Raw genomic sequence first — 24,041 nt, forward strand, 5'->3', positions numbered from 1 at the left:
ATGTGATTGGGGCCTGTACCCTAGTTTATTGATGTGATTGGAGCCTGGACCCTGGTTTATTGATGTGATTGGAGCCTGGACCCTGGTTTATTGATGTGTCTGGGGCCTGGACCCTGGTTTATCAATGTGATTGGGGCCTGGACCGTGGTTTATTGATGTGATTGGGGCCTGGACCCTGGTTTATCGATGTGATTGGAGCCTGGACCCTGGTTTACCGATGTGATTGGAGCCTGGACCCTGGTTTATCGATGTGATTGTGGCCTGGACCCTGGTTTATTGATGTGATTGGGGCCTGGACCCTGGTTTATCGATGTGATTGGAGATTGGACCCTGGTTTATTGATGTGTCTGTGGCCTGGACCCTGGTTTATCAATGTGATTGGGGCCTGGACCGTGGTTTATTGATGTGATTGGGGCCTGGACCCTGGTTTATCGATGTGATTGGAGCCTGGACCCTGGTTTATCGATGTGATTGGAGCCTGGACCCTGGTTTATTGATGTGTCTGTGGCCTGGACCCTGGTTTATTGATGTGATTGGAGCCTGTACCCTGGTTTATTGATGTGATTGGAGCCTGGACCCTGGTTCCTGGATGTGTCTGGGGCCTGGACCCTGGTTTATTGATGTGATTGGAGCCTGTACCTTGGTTTATTAATGTGATTGGAGCCTGGACCCTGGTTTATTGATGTGATTGGGGCCTGGACCCTGGTTTATCGATGTGATTGGGGCCTGGACCCTGGTTTATCGATGTGATTGGAGCCTGGACCCTGGTTTATTGATGTGCCTGGGGCCTGGACCCTGGTTTATCGATGTGATTGGAGCCTGGACCCTGGTTTCTGGATGTGTCTGGGGCCTGGACCCTGGTTTATTGATGTGATTGGAGCCTGGACCCTGGTTTATTGATGTGATTGGAGCCTGGACCCTGGTTTATTGATGTGCTTGGAGCCTGGACCCTGGTTTATCGATGTGATTGGGGCCTGGACCCTGGTTTAGCGATGTGACTGGAGCCTGGACCCTGGTTTATTGATGTGATTGGAGCCTTGACCCTGGTTTATCAATGCGATTGAGGCCTGGACCCTGGTTTATCGATGTGATTGGAGCCTGGACACGGGTTTATTGGTGTGTCTGGGGCCTGAACCTGGTTTATTGATGTGTCTGTGGCCTGGACCCTGGTTTATTGATGTGATTGGGGCCTGGACACTGGTTTATCAATGTGATTGGAGCCTGGACCCTGGTTTATTGATGTGTCTCGGGCCTGGACCCTGGTTTATTGATGTGATTGGAGCCTGTACCCTGGTTTATTGATGTGATTGGAGCCTGTACCCTGGTTTATCGATGTGATTGAGGCCTGGACCCTGGTTTATCGATGTGATTGGGGCCTGGACCCTCGTTTAGCGATTGGGGCCTGGACCCTGGTTTATCGATGTGATTGGGGCCTGGACCCTGGTTTATCGATGTGATTGGAGCCTGAACCCTGGTTTCTGGATGTGTCTGGGGCCTGGATGCTGGTTTATTGATGTGATTGGGGACTGGACCCTGGTTTATTGATGTGATTGGGGCCTGAACCCTGGTTTCTGGATGTGTCTGGGGCCTGTACCCTGGTTTATTGATGTGATTGGGGCCTGTACCCTAGTTTATTGATGTGATTTGGGCCTGGACCCTTGTTTCTGGATGGGTCTGGGGCCTGGACCCTGGTCTATTGATGTGATTGGGGCCTGGACCCTGGTTTATTGATGTGATTGGAGCCTCGACCCCGGTTTATTGATGTGATTAGGGCCTGGACGCTGGTTTCTGGGATGGGTCTGGGGCCTAGACCCTGGTTTCTGGGATGTGTCTGGGGTCTGGATGCTGGTTCCTGGATGTGTCTGGGTCCTGAATCCTGGTTTCTGGATGTGATTGTGCCTGGACCCTGGTTTATTGATGTGATTGGGGCCTGGACCCTGGTATATCGATGTGATTGGAGCCTGGACCCTGGTTTGTCGATGTGATTGGAGCCTGGACCCTGGTTTATCGATGTGATTGTGGCCTGGACCCTCGTTTATTGATGTGATTGGGGCTTGGACCCTGGTTTATTGATGTGATTGGGGCCTGGACCCTGGTTTATTGATGTGATTGGGGCCTGGACCCTGGTTTATCGATGTGATCGGAGCCTGGACCCTGGTTTATCGATGTGATTGGGGCCGAGACCCTGGTTTGTTGATGTGTCTGGGGCCTGGACCCTGGTTTATTGATGTGTCTGGGGCCTGGACCCTGGTTTATTGATGTGATTGGGGCCTGGACCCTGGTTTATCGATGTGATTGGGGCCTGGACCCTGGTTTATCGATGTGATTGGGGCCTGGACCCTGGTTTATCAATGTGATTGGGGCCAGCACCCTGGTTTATTGATGTGATTGGGGCCTGGATCCTGGTTTATCGATGTGATTGGAGCCTGGACCCTGGTTTGTCGATGTGATTGGAGCCTGGACCCTGGTTTATCGATGTGATTGTGGCCTGGACCCTCGTTTATTGATGTGATTGGGGCCTGGACCCTGGTTTATCGATGTGATTGGAGCCTGGACCCTGGTTTGTCGATGTGATTGGAGCCTGGACCCTGGTTTATCGATGTGATTGTGGCCTGGACCCTCGTTTATTGATGTGATTGGGGCTTGGACCCTGGTTTATTGATGTGATTGGGGCCTGGACCCTGGTTTATTGATGTGATTGGGGCCTGGACCCTGGTTTATCGATGTGATCGGAGCCTGGACCCTGGTTTATCGATGTGATTGGGGCCTAGACCCTGGTTTGTTGATGTGTCTGGGGCCTGGACCCTGGTTTATTGATGTGATTGGGGCCTGGACCCTGGTTTATCGATGTGATTGGGGCCTGGACCCTGGTTTATCGATGTGATTGGGGCCTGGACCCTGGTTTATCAATGTGATTGGGGCCAGCACCCTGGTTTATTGATGTGATTGGGGCCTGGATCCTGGTTTATCGATGTGATTGGAGCCTGGACCCTGGTTTAACGATGTGATTGGAGCCTGGACCCTGGTTTATCGATGTGATTGTGGCCTGGACAATGGTTTATTGATGTGATTGGGGCCTGGAACCTGGTTTATCGATGTGATTGGAGCCTGGACCCTGGTTTCTGGATGTGTCTGGGGCCTGGACCCTGGTTTATTGATGTGATTGGAGCCGGATCCTTGTTTATTGATGTGATTGGAGCCTGGAGCCTGGTTTATTGATGTGATTGGAGCCTGAACCCTGATTTATCGATGTGATTGGGGCCTGGACCCTGGTTTAGCGATGTGATTGGAGCCTGGACCCTGGTTTATTGATGTGATTGGAGCCTGGACCCTGGTTTATCGATGCGATTGGGGCCTGGACCCTGGTTTATCGATGTAATTGGAGCCTGGACCCTGGTTTATCGATGTGATTGGAGCCTGGACCCTGGTTTATTGATGTGATTGGAGCCTGGACCCTGGTTTATTTTTTTCATAGAATTGACAGTGCAGAAGGAGGCCATTCGGCCCATCGAGTCTGCACCGGCTCTTGGAAAGAGCACCCTACCCAAGCCCACACCACCCTATCCCCATAACCCAGTAACCCCATTCAACCAACACTAAGGGCAATTTTGGACACTAAGGGCAATTTAGCATAGCCAATCCACCTAACCTGCACATCTTTGGACTGTGGGAGGAAACCGGAGCACCCGGAGGAAACCCACGCACACACGGGGAGAACGTGCAGACTCCGCACAGACAGTGACCCAGCCGGGAATCGAACCTGGGACCTTGGAGCTGTGAAGCAATTGCGCTAACCGCTATGCTACCGTGCTGCCCATTATTGATGTGTCTGGGGCCTGGACCCTGGTTTATCAATGTGATTGGGGCCTGGACCGTGGTTTATTGATGTGATTGGGGCCTGGACCCTGGTTTATCGATGTGATTGGAGCCTGGACCCTGGTTTACCGATGTGATTGGAGCCTGGACCCTGGTTTATCAATGTGATTGGGGCCTGGACCGTGGTTTATTGATGTGATTGGGGCCTGGACCCTGGTTTATCGATGTGATTGGAGCCTGGACCCTGGTTTATTGATGTGATTGGGGCCTGGACCCTGGTTTATCGATGTGATTGGAGATTGGACCGTGGTTTATTGATGTGATTGGGGCCTGGACCCTGGTTTATCGATGTGATTGGAGCCTGGACCCTGGTTTATCGATGTGATTGGAGCCTGGACCCTGGTTTATCGATGTGATTGGAGCCTGGACCCTGGTTTATCGATGTGATTGGGGCCTGGACCCTCGTTTATGATGTGATTGGGGCCTGGACCCTGGTTTATTGATGTGATTGGGGCCTGGACCCTGGTTTATTGATGTGATTGGGGCCTGGACCCTGGTTTATCGATGTGATTGGAGCCTGGACCCTGGTTTATTGATGTGTCTGGGGCCTGGACCCTGGTTTATTGATGTGATTAGGGCCTGGACCCTGGTTTTTCGATGTGATTGGGGCCTGGACCCTGGTTTATTGATGTGTCTGGGGCCTGGACCCTGGTTTATTGATGTGATTGGGGCCTGGACCCTGGTTTTTCGATGTGATTGGAGATTGGACCCTGGTTTATTGATGTGTCTGTGGCCTGGACCCTGGTTTATCAATGTGATTGGGGCCTGGACCGTGGTTTATTGATGTGATTGGGGCCTGGACCCTGGTTTATTTATGTGATTGGGGCCTGGACCCTGGTTTATCGATGTGATTGGAGCCTGGACCCTGGTTTATCGATGTGATTGTGGCCTGGACCCTGGTTTATTGATGTGATTGGGGCCTGGACCCTGGTTTATAGATGTGATTGGAGCCTGGACCCTGGTTTATCGATGTGATTGGAGCCTGGACCATGGTTTATCGATGTGATTGGAGCCTGGACCCTGGTTTATTGATGTGATTGGGGCCTGGACCCTGGTTTATTGATGTGATTGGGGCCTGGACCCTGGTTTATAGATGTGATTGGAGCCTGGACCCTGGTTTATTGATGTGATTGGGGCCTGGACCCTGGTTTATTGATGTGATTGGGGCTTGGACCCTGGTTTATTGATGTGATTGGAGCCTGGACCCTGGTTTATTGATGTGATTGGGGCCTGGACCCTGGTTTATTGATGTGTCTGGGGCCTGGACCCTGGTTTCTGGATGTGTCTGGGGCCTGGACCCTGGTTTATTGATGTGATTGGGGCCTAAACCCTGGTTTATCTATGTGATTGGGGCCTGGACCCTTGTTTATCGATGTGATTGGAGCCTGGACCCTGGTTTATTGATGTGTCTGGGGCCTGGACCCTGGTTTATCGATGTGATTGGAGCCTGGACCCTGGTTTATTGATGTGATTGGGGCCTGGACCCTGGTTTATTGATGTGATTGGAGCCTGGACCCTGGTTTATCGATGCGATTGGGGCCTGGACCCTGGTTTATCGATGCGATTGGGGCCTGGACCCTGGTTTATCGATGTGATTGGAGCCTGGACCCTGGTTTATCGATGTGATTGGAGCCTGGACCCTGGTTTATTGATGTGATTGGAGCCTGGACCCTGATTTATTGATGTGTCTGGGGCCTGGACCCTGGTTTATTGATGTGTCTGCGGCCTGGACCCTGGTTTATTGATGTGATTGGGGCCTGGACCCTGGTTTATCGATGTGATTGGAGCCTGGACCCTGGTTTATTGATGTGTCTGTGGCCTGGACCCTGGTTTATTGATGTGATTGGAGCCTGGACCCTGGTTTATTGATGTGATTGGAGCCTGGACCCTGGTTTATTGATGTGATTGGGGCCTGGACCCTGGTTTATCGATGTGATAGGGGCCTGGACCCTGGTTTATCGATGTGATTGGAGCCTGGACCCTGGTTTAGCGATTGGGGCCTGGACCCTGGTTTATCGATGTGATTGGAGCCTGGACCCTGGTTTATCGATGTGATTGGAGCCTGGACCCTGGTTTCTGGATGTGTCTGGAGCCTGGACTCTGGTTTATTGATGTGATTGGAGCCTTGACCCTGATTTATCAATGCGATTGGGGCCTGGACCCTGGTTTAGCGATGTGATTGGAGCCTGGACCCTGGTTTATTGATGTGATTGGAGCCTTGACCCTGGTTTATCAATGCGATTGGGGCCTGGACCCTGGTTTATCGATGTGTCTGTGGCCTGGACCCTGGTTTATTGATGTGATTGGGGCCTGGACCCTGGTTTATAGAAGTGATTGGGGCCTGGACCCTGGTTTATTGATGTGATTGGAGCCTGTACCCTGGTTTATTGATGTGATTGGAGCATGGACCCTGGTTTATTGATGTGATTGGAGCTTGGACCCTGGTGTATCGATGTGATTGAGGCCTGGACCCTGGTTTATCGATGTGATTGGGGCCTGGACCCTGGTTTATTGATGTGATTGGAGCCTAGACCCTGGTTTATTGATGTGATTGGGGCCTGGACGCTGGTTTCTGGGATGGGTCTGGGACCTAGACCCTGGTTTCTGGGATGTGTCTGGGGTCTGGATGCTGGTTCCTGGATGTGTCTGGGTCCTGAATCCTGGATGTGTCTGGGGCCTGGACCCTGGTTTCTGGATGTGTCTGGGGCCTGGACCCTGGTTCCTGGATGTGTCTGGGGCCTGGACCCTGGTTTTTGGATGTGATTGGGGCCTGGACCCTGGTTTCTGGATGTGTCTGGGGCCTGGACCCTGGTTTCTGGATGTGTCTGGGGCCTGGACCCTGGTTCCTGGATGTGTCTGGGCCTGGACCCTGGTTTCTGGATGTGTCTGGGGCCTGGATGCTGGTTTATTGATGTGATTGGGGCCTGTACCCTGGTTTATTGATGTGATTGGGGCCTGGACCCTGGTTTATCGATGTGATTGGGGCCTGGACCCTGGTTTATTGACGTGATTGGAGCCTGGACCCTGGTTTATTGATGTGATTGGAGCATGGGCCCTGGTTTATCGATGTGATTGAGGCCTGGACCCTGGTTTATTGATGTGATTGGGGCCTGGACCCTTGTTTCTGGATGTGTCTGGGGCCTGGACCCTGGTTTATTGATGTGATTGGGGCCTGGACCCTGGTTTATCGATGTGATTGGGGCCTGGACCCTGGTTTATTGATGTGATTGGAGCCTAGACCCTGGTTTATTGATGTGATTGGGGCCTGGACGCTGGTTTCTGGGATGGGTCTGGTGCCTAGACCCTGGTTTCTGGGATGTGTCTGGGGTCTGGATGCTGGTTCCTGGATGTGTCTGGGTCCTGAATCCTGGTTTCTGGATGTGTCTGGGGCCTGGACACTGGTTTCTGGATGTGTCTGGGGCCTGGACCCTGGTTCCTGGATGTGTCTGGGGCCTGGACCCTGGTTCCTGGATGAGTCTGGACCTGGACCCTGGTTCCTGGATGAGTCTGGACCTGGACCCTGGTTTCTGGATGTATCTGGGGCCTGGATGCTGGTTTATTGATGTGATATAGGCCTGTACCCTGGTTTATTGATGTGATTGGGGCCTGGACCCTGGTTTATTGATGTGATTGGGGCCTGGACCCTGGTTTATCGATGTGATTGGGGCCTGGACCCTGGTTTATCGATGTGATTGGGGCCTGGACCCTGGTTTATCGATGTGATTGGGGCCTGGACTCTGGTTTATCGATGTGATTGGGGCCTGGACCCTGGTTTATCGATGTGATTGGGGCCTGGACCCTGGTTTATCCATGTGATTGGGGCCTGGACCCTGGTTTATCCATGTGATTGGGGCCTGGACCCTGGTTTATCCATGTGATTGGGGCCTGGACCCTGGTTTATCCATGTGATTGGGGCCTGGACCCTGGTTTATCCATGTGATTGGGGCCTGGACCCTGGTTTATCGATGTGATTGGGGCCTGGACCCTGGTTTATGGAGGTGTTTGGAGCCTGTACCTTGGTTTATTGATGTGATTGGGGCCTGGACCCTGGTTTATTGATGTGATTGGGGCCTGGACCCTGGTTTATTGATGTGATTGGGGCCTGGACCCTGGTTTATTGATGTGTTTGGAGCCTGGACCCTGGTTTATTGATGTGTTTGGAGCCTGTACCCTGGTTTCTGGATGTGTCTGGGGCTTGGACCATGGTTTATCGATGTGATTGGGGCCTGGATCCTGGTTTATCGATGTGATTGGGGCCTGGATCCTGGTTTATCGATGTGATTGGGGCCTGGACCCTGGTTTATCGAGGTGTTTGGAGCCTGTACCCTGGTTTATTGATGTGATTGGGGCCTTGACCCTGGTTTATTGATGTGTTTGGAGCCTGAACCCTGGTTTATTGATTTGATTGGGGCCTGGACCCTGGTTTCTGGATGTGTCTGGGGCCTGGACCCTGGTTTCTGGATGTGTCTGGCGCCTGGACCCTGTTTTCTGGATGTGTCTGGGGCCTGGACCCTGGTTTCTGGTTGTGTCTGGGGCCTGGCTCTGGTTCCTGGATGTGTCTGGGTGCTGAATCCTGGTTCCTGGATGTGTCTGGGTCCTGAATCCTAGTTTCTGGATGTGTCTGGTGTCTGGATGCTGGTTTCTGTATCTGACTGGGGCCTGGGCCCTGATATTAGGATGTGACTGGGAATTGAGTCCTGGTTCCTGGGTGCAGCTGGTTTCTGGATGCAGCTGGGTCTTGGACCATGGTTTATGGATGTGATCGGGGCTTGGGCCCTTGTTTCTGGATGAAGAAGAGGCTTGGATGTGATTGGGGCCTGTGTCATGGTTTTGGGCCTCGACTGGGCTTTGCCACTCCCTCCCACCCCGTCTGAGGGTGTCTAGTACTTGGATTATTTACTGCAAGGAAACTCTTCTCTAAGGCCACTCGGACATTGGTCTCGATGCTTGTTCGCTTTTTCCTCTTGCGCCCTCCCATTCCCTCGATGCCAATTGGTGGGCTGCTCATTGCATTTGGGCTGGGCAGGGTTGCATCTGCAGACAGGTTTTCTGAAAGTTAAGAGAGAAATGTCAGGGTGGTGACAATATTCACCCCTCACCAAGCCCCTCACTCATTGATCCAATGCCCTCAACCACTGACCACACCCCCTCATCCAACACTCTCACCCACTCAACCAAACCCCCTCTCCCAATCCCCTCAACCACTCACCCAAACCCGTCACCAAACCCTCTCACTCATTTACCCAACCCTCTCACACCTCAGTCAACCACCTCATCCACTCACCCAACACTCAGAACCACTCACCCAACCCTCTCACCCCAGACCTAATCTCTTTATCCAAATGTCATCCATTCACCCAACCCTCTCACCCGTTCACCCAACTCCCTTACCACTCACTCAAACCCCCTCACCCATCCCTTCAGCCAACCCCCTAAAACCAACTCCTGATACAACTCCTCACCCACACCCTTCATCCAACTCCCTCACCCCTTCATCCAACTCCTTCCCCCCTTCATCCAACTCCCTCACCCCTTCATCCAGCTCCCTCACCCCTTCATCCAACTCCCACACCCCTTCATCCAACTCCTTCACCCAATCATCCAACTCCCTCACCCATTCATCCAACTCCCTCACCCCTTCATCCAGCTCCCTCACCCCTTCATCCAACTCCCTCACCCCTTCATCCAACTCCTTCACCCCTTCATCCAAATCCCACACACCTTCATCCAACTCCCTCACCCCTTCATCCAACTCCCTCACCCCTTCATCCAGCTCCCTCACCCCTTCATCCAACTCCCACACCCCTTCATCCAACTCCTTCACCCAATCATCCAACTCCCTCACCCATTCATCCAACTCCCTCACCCCTTCATCCAGCTCCCTCACCCCTTCATCCAACTCCCTCACCCCTTCATCCAACTCCTTCACCCCTTCATCCAAATCCCACACACCTTCATCCAACTCCCTCACCCCTTCATCCAACTCCCTCAATCACTCATCCAACTCCCACATCCCATCATCCAACTCCCTCACCCCTTCATCCAACTCCCTCACCCATTCATCCAACTCCCTCACCCCTTCATCCAACTCCCTCAACCACTCATCCAACTCCCACATCCCATCATCCAACTCCCTCACCCCTTCATCCAACTCCCTCACCCCTTCATCCAACTCCCTCACCCCTTCATCCAACTCCCTCACCCCTTCATCCAACTCCCTCACCCCTTCATCCAACTCCCTCAACCACTCATCCAACTCCCACATCCCATCATCCAACTCCCTCACCCCTTCATCCAACTCCCTCACCCCTTCATCCAACTCCCTCACCCCTTCATCCAACTCCCTCACCCCTTCATCCAACTCCCTCACCCCTTCATCCAACTCCTTCACCCCTTCATCCAACTCCTTCACCCCTTCATCCAACTCCTTCACCCCTTCATCCAACTCCTTCACCCCTTCATCCAACTCCCACACCCCTTCATCCAACTCCCTCACCCCTTCATCCAACTCCCTCACCCCTTCATCCAACTCCCTCACCCCTTCATCCAACTCCCTCACCCCTTCATCCAACACCCTCACCCCTTCATCCAACTCCCACACTCCTTCATCCAACTCACTTACCCACTCGTCCAACTCCCACACCCACTCGTCCAACTCCCACACCCACTCGTCCAACTCCCTCACCCACTCGTCCAACTCCCTCACCCACTCGTCCAACTCCCTCACCCACTCGTCCAACTCCCTCACCCACTCGTCCAACTCCCTCACCCACTCGTCCAACTCCCTCACCCACTCGTCCAACTCCCTCACCCACTCGTTCAACTCCCACACCCACTCGTCCAACTCCCTCACCCACTCGTCCAACTCCCTCACCCACTCGTCCAACTCCCTCACCCACTCGTCCAAGTCCCTCACCCACTAGTCCAAGTCCCTCACCCACTCATTCAACTCCCTCACCCACTCATCCAACTCCCTCAACCACTCATCCAACTCCCTCACCCACTCATCCAACTCCCAGACCCCTTCATCCAACTCCCTCACCCCTTCATCCAACTCCCTCACCCACTCATTCAACTCCCTCACCCACTCATCCAACTCCCTCAACCACTCATCCAAATCCCACACCGACTCATCCAACTCCCTCACCCCTTCATCCAACTCCCTCACCCCTTCATCCAACACCCTCACCCCTTCATCCAACTCCCACACTCCTTCGTCCAACTCCCACACCCACTCGTCCAACTCCCACACCCACTCGTCCAACTCCCACACCCACTCGTCCAACTCCCACACCCACTCGTCCAACTTCCTCACCCACTCGTCCAACTCCCTCACCCACTCGTCCAACTCCCTCACCCACTCGTCCAACTCCCTCACCCACTCGTCCAACTCCCTCACCCACTCGTCCAACTCCCTCACCCACTCGTTCAACTCCCTCAACCACTCATCCAACTCCCACATCCCATCATCCAACTCCCTCACCCCTTCATCCAACTCCCTCACCCATTCAACCAACTCCCTCACCCCTTCATCCAACTCCCTCACCCCTTCATCCAACTCCCTCACCCCTTCATCCAACTCCTTCACCCCTTCATCCAACTCCTTCACCCCTTCATCCAACTCCTTCACCCCTTCATCCAACTCCTTCACCCCTTCATCCAACTCCTTCACCCCTTCATCCAACTCCCACACCCCTTCATCCAACTCCCTCGCCCCTTATCCAATTCCCTCACCCCTTCATCCAACTCCCTCACCCCTTCATCCAACTCCCTCACCCCTTCATCCAACACCCTCACCCCTTCATCCAACTCCCACACTCCTTCATCCAACTCACTTACCCACTCGTCCAACTCCCACACCCACTCGTCCAACTCCCACACCCACTCGTCCAACTCCCTCACCCACTCGTCCAACTCCCTCACCCACTCGTCCAACTCCCTCACCCACTCGTCCAACTCCCTCACCCACTCGTCCAACTCCCTCACCCACTCGTTCAACTCCCTCACCCACTCGTTCAACTCCCACACCCACTCGTCCAACTCCCTCACCCACTCGTCCAACTCCCTCACCCACTCGTCCAACTCCCTCACCCACTCGTCCAACTCCCTCACCCACTAGTCCAACTCCCTCACCCACTCATTCAACTCCCTCACCCACTCATCCAACTCCCTCAACCACTCATCCAACTCCCTCACCCACTCATCCAACTCCCAGACCCACTCATCCAACTCCCTCACCCCTTCATCCAACTCCCACACCCACTCGTCCAACTCCCACACCCACTCGTCCAACTCGCACACCCACTCGTCCAACTCCCACACCCACTCGTCCAACTCCCACACCCACTCGTCCAACTTCCTCACCCACTCGTCCAACTTCCTCACCCACTCGTCCAACTCCCTCACCCACTCGTCCAACTCCCACACCCACTCGTCCAACTCCCACACCCACTCGTCCAACTCCCACACCCACTCGTCCAACTCCCACACCCACTGGTCCAACTCCCACACCCACTCGTCCAACTCCCTCACCCACTCGTCCAACTCCCTCACCCACTCGTCCAACTCCCTCACCCACTCGTCCAACTCCCTCACCCACTCGTCCAACTCCCTCACCCACTCGTCCAACTCCCTCACCCACTCATTCAACTCCCTCACCCACTCATTCAACTCCCTCAACCACTCATCCAACTCCCTCAACCACTCATCCAGCTCCCACGTCCTATCATCCAACTCCCTCAACCCTTCATCCAACTCCCTCACCCCTTCATCCAACCCCCACACCCACTGATCCAACTCCCTCACCCCTTCATCCAACTCCCTCACCCCTTCATCCAACTCCCTCACACCTTCATCCAACTCCCTCACCCCTTCATCCAACTCCCTCACCCCTTCATCCAACTCCCTCACCCCTTCATCCAACTCCCTCACCCCTTCATCCAACTCCTTCTCCCCTTCATCCAACTCCCTCACCCCTTCATCCAACTCCCTCACCCCTTCATCCAACTCCCTCACCCCTTCATCCAAATCCCACACCCCTTCATCCAACTCCCTCACCCCTTCATCCAACTCCCTCACCCCTTCATCCAACTACCTCACCCCTTCATCCAACTACCTCACCCCTTCATCCAACTCCCTCACCCCTTCATCCAACTCCCTCACCCCTTCATCCAACTCCCTCACCCCTTCATCCAACTCCCTCACCCCTTCATCCAACTCCCTCACCCCTTCATCCAACTCCCTCACCCCTTCATCCAACTCCTTCCCCCCTTCATCCAACTCCCTCACCCCTTCATCCAACTCCCTCACCCCTTCATCCAACTCCCTCACCCCTTCATCCAACTCCCTCACCCCTTCATCCAAATCCCACACCCCTTCATCCAACTCCCTCACCCCTTCATCCAACTCCCTCACCCCTTCATCCAACTACCTCACCCCTTCATCCAACTACCTCACCCCTTCATCCAACTCCTTCACCCCTTGATCCAACTCCCACACCCACTCATCCAACTCCCTCACCCCTTCATCCAACTCCCTCACCCCTTCATCCAACTCCCTCACCCCTTCATCCAACTGCCTCACGCACTCATCCAACTCTCAAACCCCTTCATCCAACTCCCTCACCCACTCATCCAACTCCCACACCCCTTCATCCAACTCACTCACCCACTCGTCCAACTCCCTCACCCACTCGTCCAACTCCCTCACCCACTCGTCCAACTCCCTCACCCACTCGTCCAACTCCCTCACCCACTCGTCGAACTCCCACACCCACTCGTCCAACTCCCTCACCCACTCGTCCAACTCCCTCACCCACTCGTCCAACTCCCTCACCCACTCATCCAACTCCCTCACCCCTACATCCAACTCCCTCACCCCTTCATCCAACACCCTCACCCCTTCATCCAACTCCCACACTCCTTCATCCAACTCACTCACCCACTCATCCAACTCCCACACCCACTCGTCCAACTCCCACACCCCTTCATCCAACTCCCTCACCCCTTCATCCAACTCCCTCACCCCTTCATCCAACTCCCTCACCCCTTCATCCAACTCACTCACCCCTTCATCCAACTCACTCACCCCTTCATCCAACTCACTCACCCCTTCATGCAACTCCCTCATCCCATCATCCAATTCCCTCACCCCTTCCTCCAACTCCCTCATTCCTTCATCCAACTCCCCCACCCCTTCATCCAACTCCCTCACCCCTTCATCCAACTCCCTCACCCCTTCATCCAACTCCCACACCCCTTCATCCAACTCCCTCACCCCTTCATCCAACTCCCTCACCCCTTCATCCAACTCCCTCACTCCTTCATCCAACTCCTTCACCCCTTCATCCAACTCCCTCACCCCTTCATCCAACTCCCACACCCCTTCATCCAACTCCCTCACCCCTTATCCAACTCCCTCACCCCTTCATCCAACTCCCACACCCCTTCATCCAACTCCCTCACCCCTTCATCCAACTCCCACACCCCTTCATCCAACTCCCTCACCCCTTCATCCAACTCCCACACCCCTTCATGCAACTCCCTCACACCTTCATCCAACTCCCTCACCACTTCATCCAACACCCTCACCCCTTCATCCAACTCCTTCACCCCTTCATCCAACTCCTTCACCCCTTCATCCAACTCCCTCAACCCTTCATCCAACTCCCTCACCCCTTCATCCAACTCCCTCACCCCTTCATCCAACTCCCTCACCCCTTCATCCAACTCTCTCACCCCTTCATCCAACTCTCTCACCCCTTCATCCAACTCCTTCACCCCTTCATCCAACTCCCTCACCCCTTCATCCAACTCCCTCACCCCTTCATCCAACTCCCTCACCCCTTCATCCAACTCCCTCACCCCTTCATCCAACTCCCTCACCCCTTCATCCAACTCCCTCACCCCTTCATCCAACACCCTCACCCCTTCATCCAACTCCCACACCCCTTCATCCAACTCCCTCACCCACTCATTCAACTCCCTCACCCACTCATCCAACTCCCTCAACCACTCATCCAACTCCCACGTCCTATCATCCAACTCCCTCAACCCTTCATCCAACTCCCTCACCCCTTCATCCAACTGCCTCACCCCTTCATCCAACTCCCTTACCCCTTCATCCAACTCCCTCAACCCTTCATTCAACTCCCTCACCCCTTCATCCAACTCCCTCACCCCTTCATCCAACTCCCTCACCCCTTCATCCAACTCCCACACCCCTTCATCCAACTCCCACACCCCTTCATCCAACTCCCTCACCCCTTCATCCAACTCCCTCACCCCTTCAGACAACTCCCTCACCCCTTCATCCAACTCACTCACCCCTTCATCCAACTCACTCACCCCTTCATCCAACTCACTCACCCCTTCATCCAACTCCTTCAACCCTTCATGCAACTCCCACACCCCTTCATCCAACTCCCACACCCCTTCATCAAACCCCCACACCCACTGATCCAACTCCCTCACCCCTTCATCCAACTCCCACACCCCTTCATCCAACTCCCTCACCCCTTCATCAAACCCCCACACCCACTGATCCAACTCCCTCACCCCTTCATCCAACTCCCACACCCCTTCATCCAACTCCCTCACCCCTTCATCCAATTCCCTCACCCCTTCATCCAACTCCCTCACCCCTTCATCCAACTCCCTCACCCGTTCATCCAACTCCCTCACCCCTTCATCCAACTCCCTCACCCCTTCATCCAACTCCCTCACCCCTTCATCCAACTCCCTCACCCCTTCATCCAACCCCCACACCCACTGATCCAACTCCCTCACCCCTTCATCCAACTCCCACACCCCTTCATCCAACTCCCTCACCCCTTCATCCAATTCCCTCACCCCTTCATCCAACTCCCTCACCCCTTCATCCAACTCCCTCACCCCTTCATCCAACTCCCTCACCCCTTCATCCAACTCCCTCACCCCTTCATCCAACTCCCTCACCCCTTCATGCAACTCCCTCACCCCTTCATCCAACTCCCTCACCCCTTCATCCAACCCCCACACCCACTCATCCAACTCTCTTACCCCTTCATCCAACTCCCACACCCCTTCATCCAACTCCCTCACCCCTTCATCCAATTCCCTCACCCCTTCATCCAACTCCCTCACCCCTTCATCCAACTCCCTCACCCCTTCATCCAACTCCCTCACCCCTTCATCCAACTCCCTCACCCCTTCATCCAACCCCCACACCCACTGATCCAACTCCCTCACCCCTTCATCCAACTCCCACACCCCTTCATCCAATTCCCTCACCCCTTCATCCAACTCCCTCACCCCTTCATCCAACTCCCTCACCCCTTCATCCAACTCCCTCACCCCTTCATCCAACTCCCTCACCCCTTCATCCAACTCCCTCACCCCTTCATCCAACTCCCTCACCCCTTCATCCAACTCCCTCACCCCTTCATCCAACTCCCTCACCCCTTCATCCAACTCCCTCACCCCTTCATCCAACTCCCTCACCCCTTCATCCAACTCCCTCACCCCTTCATCCAACCCCCACACCCACTCATCCAACTCTCTTACCCCTTCATCCAACTCCCTCACCCCTTCATCCAATTCCCTCACCCCTTCATCCAACTCCCTCACCCCTTCATCCAACTCCCTCACCCCTTCATCCAACTCCCTCACCCCTTCATCCAACCCCCACACCCACTGATCCAACTCCCTCACCCCTTCATCCAACTCCCACACCCCTTCATCCAACTCCCTCACCCCTTCATCCAATTCCCTCACCCCTTCATCCAACTCCCTCACCCCTTCATCCAACTCCCTCACCCGTTCATCCAACTCCCTCACCCCTTCATCCAACTCCCTCACCCCTTCATCCAACTCCCTCACCCCTTCATCCAACTCCCTCACCCCTTCATCCAACTCCCTCACCCCTTCATCCAACTCCCTCACCCCTTCATCCAACCCCCACACCCACTCATCCAACTCCCTCACCCCTTCATCCAACTCCCACACCTTCATCCAACTCCCTCATCCCTTCATCCTACTCCCTCACCCCTTCATCCAACTCCCTCACCCCTTCATCCAACTCGTTCACCCCTTCATCCATCTCCTTCACCCTTTCATCCAACTCACTCACCCCTTCATCCAACTCCCTCACCCCTTCATCCAACTCCCTCACCCCTTCATCCAACTCCCCCACCCCTTCATCCAACTCCCCCACCCCTTCATCCAACTCCCCCACCCCTTCATCCAACTCCCCCACCCCTTCATCCAACTCCCCCACCCACTCATCCAACCCCCACACCCACTCATCCAATCCCCACACCCACTCAACCAACTCCCTCACCCCTTCATCCAACTCACTCACCCACTCATCCAACTCCCTCACCCACTCATCCAAGCCCCACACCCACTCATCCAACTCCCTCACCCCTTGATCCAACTCCCTCACCCCTTCATCCAACTCCCACACCCCTTCATCCAATTCCCTCACGCCTTCAGCCAACTCCTTCACCCCTTCATCCAACTCCCTCACCCCTTCAGCCAACTCCGTCACCCCTTCATCCAACTCCCACACCCACTGATCCAACTCCCTCACCCCTTCATCCAACTCCCACACCCCTTCATCCAACTCCCTCACCGCTTCATCCAATTCCCTCACCCCTTAATACAACTCCCTCACCCCTTCATCCAACTCCCTCACCCCTTCATCCAACTCCCTCACCGCTTCATCCAATTCCCTCACCCCTTCATCCAATTCCCTCACCCCTTAATCCAACTCCCTCACCCCTTCATCCAACTCCCTCACCCGTTCATCCAACTCCCTCACCCCTTCATCCAACTCCCTCACCCCTTATCCAACTCCCTCACCCCTTCATCCAACTCCCACACCCCTTCATCCAACTCCCTCACCCCTTCATCCAACTCCCTCACCCCTTCATCCAACTCCCTCACCCCTTCATCCAACTCCCACACCCCTTCATGCAACTCCCTCACACCTTCATCCAACTCCCTCACCACTTCATCCAACACCCTCACCCCTTCATCCAACTCCTTCACCCCTTCATCCAACTCCTTCACCCCTTCATCCAACTCCCTCAACCCTTCATCCAACTCCCTCACCCCTTCATCCAACTCCCTCACCCCTTCATCCAACTCCCTCACCCCTTCATCCAACTCTCTCACCCCTTCATCCAACTCTCTCACCCCTTCATCCAACTCCTTCACCCCTTCATCCAACTCCCTCACCCCTTCATCCAACTCCCTCACCCCTTCATCCAACTCCCTCACCCCTTCATCCAACTCCCTCACCCCTTCATCCAACTCCCTCACCCCTTCATCCAACACCCTCACCCCTTCATCCAACTCCCACACCCCTTCATCCAACTCCCTCACCCACTCGTCCAACTCCCTCACCCACTCGTCCAACTCCCTCACCCATTCATTCAACTCCCTCACCCACTCATTCAACTCCCTCACCCACTCATCCAACTCCCTCAACCACTCATCCAACTCCCACGTCCTATCATCCAACTCCCTCAAGCCTTCATCCAACTCCCTCACCCCTTCATCCAACTGCCTCACCCCTTCATCCAACTCCCTTACCCCTTCATCCAACTCCCTCAACCCTTCATTCAACTCCCTCACCCCTTCATCCAACTCCCTCACCCCTTCATCCAACTCCCTCACCCCTTCATCCAACTCCCACACCCCTTCATCCAACTCCCACACCCCTTCATCCAACTCCCTCACCCCTTCATCCAACTCCCTCACCCCTTCAGACAACTCCCTCACCCCTTCATCCAACTCACTCACCCCTTCATCCAACTAACTCACCCCTTCATCCAACTCCTTCAACCCTTCATGCAACTCCCACACCCCTTCATCCAACTCCCACACCCCTTCATCAAACCCCCACACCCACTGATCCAACTCCCTCACCCCTTCATCCAACTCCCACACCCCTTCATCCAACTCCCTCACCCCTTCATCAAACCCCCACACCCACTGATCCAACTCCCTCACCCCTTCATCCAACTCCCACACCCCTTCATCCAACTCCCTCACCCCTTCATCCAATTCCCTCACCCCTTCATCCAACTCCCTCACCCCTTCATCCAACTCCCTCACCCGTTCATCCAACTCCCTCACCCCTTCATCCAACTCCCTCACCCCTTCATCCAACTCCCTCACCCCTTCATCCAACTCCCTCACCCCTTCATCCAACCCCCACACCCACTGATCCAACTCCCTCACCCCTTCATCCAACTCCCACACCCCTTCATCCAACTCCCTCACCCCTTCATCCAATTCCCTCACCCCTTCATCCAACTCCCTCACCCCTTCATCCAACTCCCTCACCCCTTCATCCAATTCCCTCACCCCTTCATCCAACTCCCTCACCCCTTCATCCAACCCCCACACCCACTCATCCAACTCTCTTACCCCTTCATCCAACTCCCACACCCCTTCATCCAACTCCCTCACCCCTTCATCCAATTCCCTCACCCCTTCATCCAACTCCCTCACCCCTTCATCCAACTCCCTCACCCCTTCATCCAACTCCCTCACCCCTTCATCCAACTCCCTCACCCCTTCATCCAACCCCCACACCCACTGATCCAACTCCCTCACCCCTTCATCCAACTCCCACACCCCTTCATCCAATTCCCTCACCCCTTCATCCAACTCCCTCACCCCTTCATCCAACTCCCTCACCCCTTCATCCAACTCCCTCACCCCTTCATCCAACTCCCTCACCCCTTCATCCAACTCCCTCACCCCTTCATCCAACTCCCTCACCCCTTCATCCAACTCCCTCACCCCTTCATCCAACTCCCTCACCCCTTCATCCAACTCCCTCACCCCTTCATCCAACTCCCTCACCCCTTCATCCAACCCCCACACCCACTCATCCAACTCTCTTACCCCTTCATCCAACTCCCTCACCCCTTCATCCAATTCCCTCACCCCTTCATCCAACTCCCTCACCCCTTCATCCAACTCCCTCACCCCTTCATCCAACTCCCTCACCCCTTCATCCAACCCCCACACCCACTGATCCAACTCCCTCACCCCTTCATCCAACTCCCACACCCCTTCATCCAACTCCCTCACCCCTTCATCCAATTCCCTCACCCCTTCATCCAACTCCCTCACCCCTTCATCCAACTCCCTCACCCGTTCATCCAACTCCCTCACCCCTTCATCCAACTCCCTCACCCCTTCATCCAACTCCCTCACCCCTTCATCCAACTCCCTCACCCCTTCATCCAACTCCCTCACCCCTTCATCCAACTCCCTCACCCCTTCATCCAACCCCCACACCCACTCATCCAACTCCCTCACCCCTTCATCCAACTCCCACACCTTCATCCAACTCCCTCATCCCTTCATCCTACTCCCTCACCCCTTCATCCAACTCCCTCACCCCTTCATCCAACTCGTTCACCCCTTCATCCATCTCCTTCACCCTTTCATCCAACTCACTCACCCCTTCATCCAACTCCCTCACCCCTTCATCCAACTCCCTCACCCCTTCATCCAACTCCCCCACCCCTTCATCCAACTCCCCCACCCCTTCATCCAACTCCCCCACCCCTTCATCCAACTCCCCCACCCACTCATCCAACCCCCACACCCACTCATCCAATCCCCACACCCACTCAACCAACTCCCTCACCCCTTCATCCAACTCACTCACCCACTCATCCAACTCCCTCACCCACTCATCCAAGCCCCACACCCACTCATCCAACTCCCTCACCCCTTGATCCAACTCCCTCACCCCTTCATCCAACTCCCACACCCCTTCATCCAATTCCCTCACGCCTTCAGCCAACTCCTTCACCCCTTCATCCAACTCCCTCACCCCTTCAGCCAACTCCGTCACCCCTTCATCCAACTCCCACACCCACTGATCCAACTCCCTCACCCCTTCATCCAACTCCCACACCCCTTCATCCAACTCCCTCACCGCTTCATCCAATTCCCTCACCCCTTAATACAACTCCCTCACCCCTTCATCCAACTCCCTCACCCCTTCATCCAACTCCCTCACCGCTTCATCCAATTCCCTCACCCCTTCATCCAATTCCCTCACCCCTTAATCCAACTCCCTCACCCCTTCATCCAACTCCCTCACCCGTTCATCCAACTCCCTCACCCCTTCATCCAACTCACTCACCCCTTCATCCAACCCCCACACCCACTCAACCAACTCCCTTACCCCTTCATCCAACTCCCACACCCCTTCATCCAACTCCCTCACCCCTTCATCCAATTCCCTCACCCCTTCATCCAACTCCCTCACCCCTTGATCCAACTCCAACACCCCTTCATCCAACTCACTCACCCACTCGTCCAACTCCCACACCCACTCGTCCAACTCCCACACCCACTCGTCCAACTCCCACACCCACTCGTCCAACTCCCACACCCACTCGTCCAACTCCCTCACCCACTCGTCCAACCCCCTCACCCACTCGTCCAACTCCCTCACCCACTCGTCCAACTCCCTCACCCACTCGTCCAACTCCCTCACCCACTCGTCCAACTCCCTCACCCACTCGTTCAACTCCCTCACAAACTCATTCAAATCCCTCACCCGCTCATCCAACTCCCTCACCCACTCGTCCAACTCCCACACCCACTCGTCCATCTCCCTCACCCACTCATCTGACTCCCTCACCCCTTCATCCAACTCCCACACCTCTTCATGCAACTCCCTCACCCCTTCATCCAACTCCCTCACCCCATCATCCAACCCCCACACCCACTGATCCAACTCCCTCACCCCTTCATCCAACTCCCACACCCCTTCATTCAACTCCCACACCCCTTCATGCAACTCCCTCACCCCTTCATGCAACTCCCTCACCCCTTCATCCAACTCCCTCACCCCTTCATCCAACTCCCTCACCCCTTCATCCAAACCCCACACCCACTCATCCAACTACCTTACCCCTTCATCCAACTCCCTCACCCCTTCATCCAACTCCCTCACCCCTTCATCCAACTCCCTCACCCCTTCATCCAACTCCCTCACCCCTTCATCCAACTCCCTCACCCCTTCATCCAACTCCCTCACCCCTGAATCCAACTCCCTCACCCCTTCATACAACTCCCTCACCCCTTCATCCAACTCACTCACCCCTTCATCCAACTCACTCACCCCTTCATCCAACTTCTTCAACCCTTCATGCAACTCCCTCACCCCTTCATGCAACTCCCTCACCCCTTCATCCAACTCCCTCACCCACTCATCCAACTCCCACATCCCATCATCCAACTCCCTCACCCCTTCCTCCAACTCCCTCACCCCTTCATCCAACTCCCTCACCCCTTCATCCAACTCCCTCACCCCTTCATCCAACTCCCACACCCACTCGTCCAACTCCCACACCCACTCGTCCAACTCCCACACCCACTCGTCCAACTCCCTCACCCACACGTCCAACCCCCTCACCCACTCGTCCAACTCCCTCACCCCTTCATCCAACTCACTCACCCCTTCATCCAACCCCCACACCCACTCAACCAACTCCCTTACCCCTTCATCCAACTCCCACACCCCTTCATCCAACTCCCTCACCCCTTCATCCAATTCCCTCACCCCTTCATCCAACTCCCTCACCCCTTGATCCAACTCCAACACCCCTTCATCCAACTCACTCACCCACTCGTCCAACTCCCACACCCACTCGTCCAACTCCCACACCCACTCGTCCAACTCCCACACCCACTCGTCCAACTCCCACACCCACTCGTCCAACTCCCTCACCCACTCGTCCAACCCCCTCACCCACTCGTCCAACTCCCTCACCCACTCGTCCAACTCCCTCACCCACTCGTCCAACTCCCTCACCCACTCGTCCAACTCCCTCACCCACTCGTTCAACTCCCTCACAAACTCATTCAAATCCCTCACCCGCTCATCCAACTCCCTCACCCACTCGTCCAACTCCCACACCCACTCGTCCATCTCCCTCACCCACTCATCTGACTCCCTCACCCCTTCATCCAACTCCCACACCTCTTCATGCAACTCCCTCACCCCTTCATCCAACTCCCTCACCCCATCATCCAACCCCCACACCCACTGATCCAACTCCCTCACCCCTTCATCCAACTCCCACACCCCTTCATTCAACTCCCACACCCCTTCATGCAACTCCCTCACCCCTTCATCCAACTCCCTCACCCCTTCATCCAACTCCCTCACCCCTTCATCCAAACCCCACACCCACTCATCCAACTACCTTACCCCTTCATCCAACTCCCTCACCCCTTCATCCAACTCCCTCACCCCTTCATCCAACTCCCTCACCCCTTCATCCAACTCCCTCACCCCTTCATCCAACTCCCTCACCCCTTCATCCAACTCCCTCACCCCTGAATCCAACTCCCTCACCCCTTCATACAACTCCCTCACCCCTTCATCCAACTCACTCACCCCTTCATCCAACTCACTCACCCCTTCATCCAACTTCTTCAACCCTTCATGCAACTCCCTCACCCCTTCATGCAACTCCCTCACCCCTTCATCCAACTCCCTCACCCACTCATCCAACTCCCACATCCCATCATCCAACTCCCTCACCCCTTCCTCCAACTCCCTCACCCCTTCATCCAACTCCCTCACCCCTTCATCCAACTCCCTCACCCCTTCATCCAACTCCCACACCCACTCGTCCAACTCCCACACCCACTCGTCCAACTCCCACACCCACTCGTCCAACTCCCTCACCCACACGTCCAACCCCCTCACCCACTCGTCCAACTCCCTCACCCACTCGTCCAACTCCCTCACCCACTCGTCCAACTCCCTCACCCACTCGTCCAACTCCCTCACCCACTCGTTCAACTCCCTCACAAACTCATTCAAATCCCTCACCCGCTCATCCAACTCCCTCACCCACTCGTCCAACTCCCACACCCACTCGTCCATCTCCCTCACCCACTCATCCGACTCCCTCACCCCTTCATCCAACTCCCACACCTCTTCATGCAACTCCCTCACCCCTTCATCCAACTCCCTCACCCCATCATCCAACCCCCACACCCACTGATCCAACTCCCTCACCCCTTCATCCAACTCCCACACCCCTTCATTCAACTCCCACACCCCTTCATGCAACTCCCTCACCCCTTCATCCAACTCCCTCACCCCTTCATCCAACTCCCTCACCCCTT

The 24,041-nt window shown here is 55.1% G+C and overlaps 1 protein-coding gene across 1 annotated transcript in view; it reads right to left on the reverse strand.

Moving 5' to 3' along the window:
- pou2f2b (POU class 2 homeobox 2b) overlaps window positions 1-24,041 on the reverse strand; it is a 1,400,389-nt gene that overhangs the window by 41,656 nt on the left and 1,334,692 nt on the right. Inside the window, exon 11 of the mRNA XM_072470112.1 lies at window positions 8,777-8,925. Coding sequence (XP_072326213.1) covers window positions 8,777-8,925 — 149 coding nt within the window. The remainder of the gene's footprint in view (window positions 1-8,776; window positions 8,926-24,041) is intronic.

Source organism: Scyliorhinus torazame, chromosome 12 (genome assembly GCF_047496885.1).
Source record: "Scyliorhinus torazame isolate Kashiwa2021f chromosome 12, sScyTor2.1, whole genome shotgun sequence".
NCBI lineage: Eukaryota > Metazoa > Chordata > Chondrichthyes > Carcharhiniformes > Scyliorhinidae > Scyliorhinus > Scyliorhinus torazame.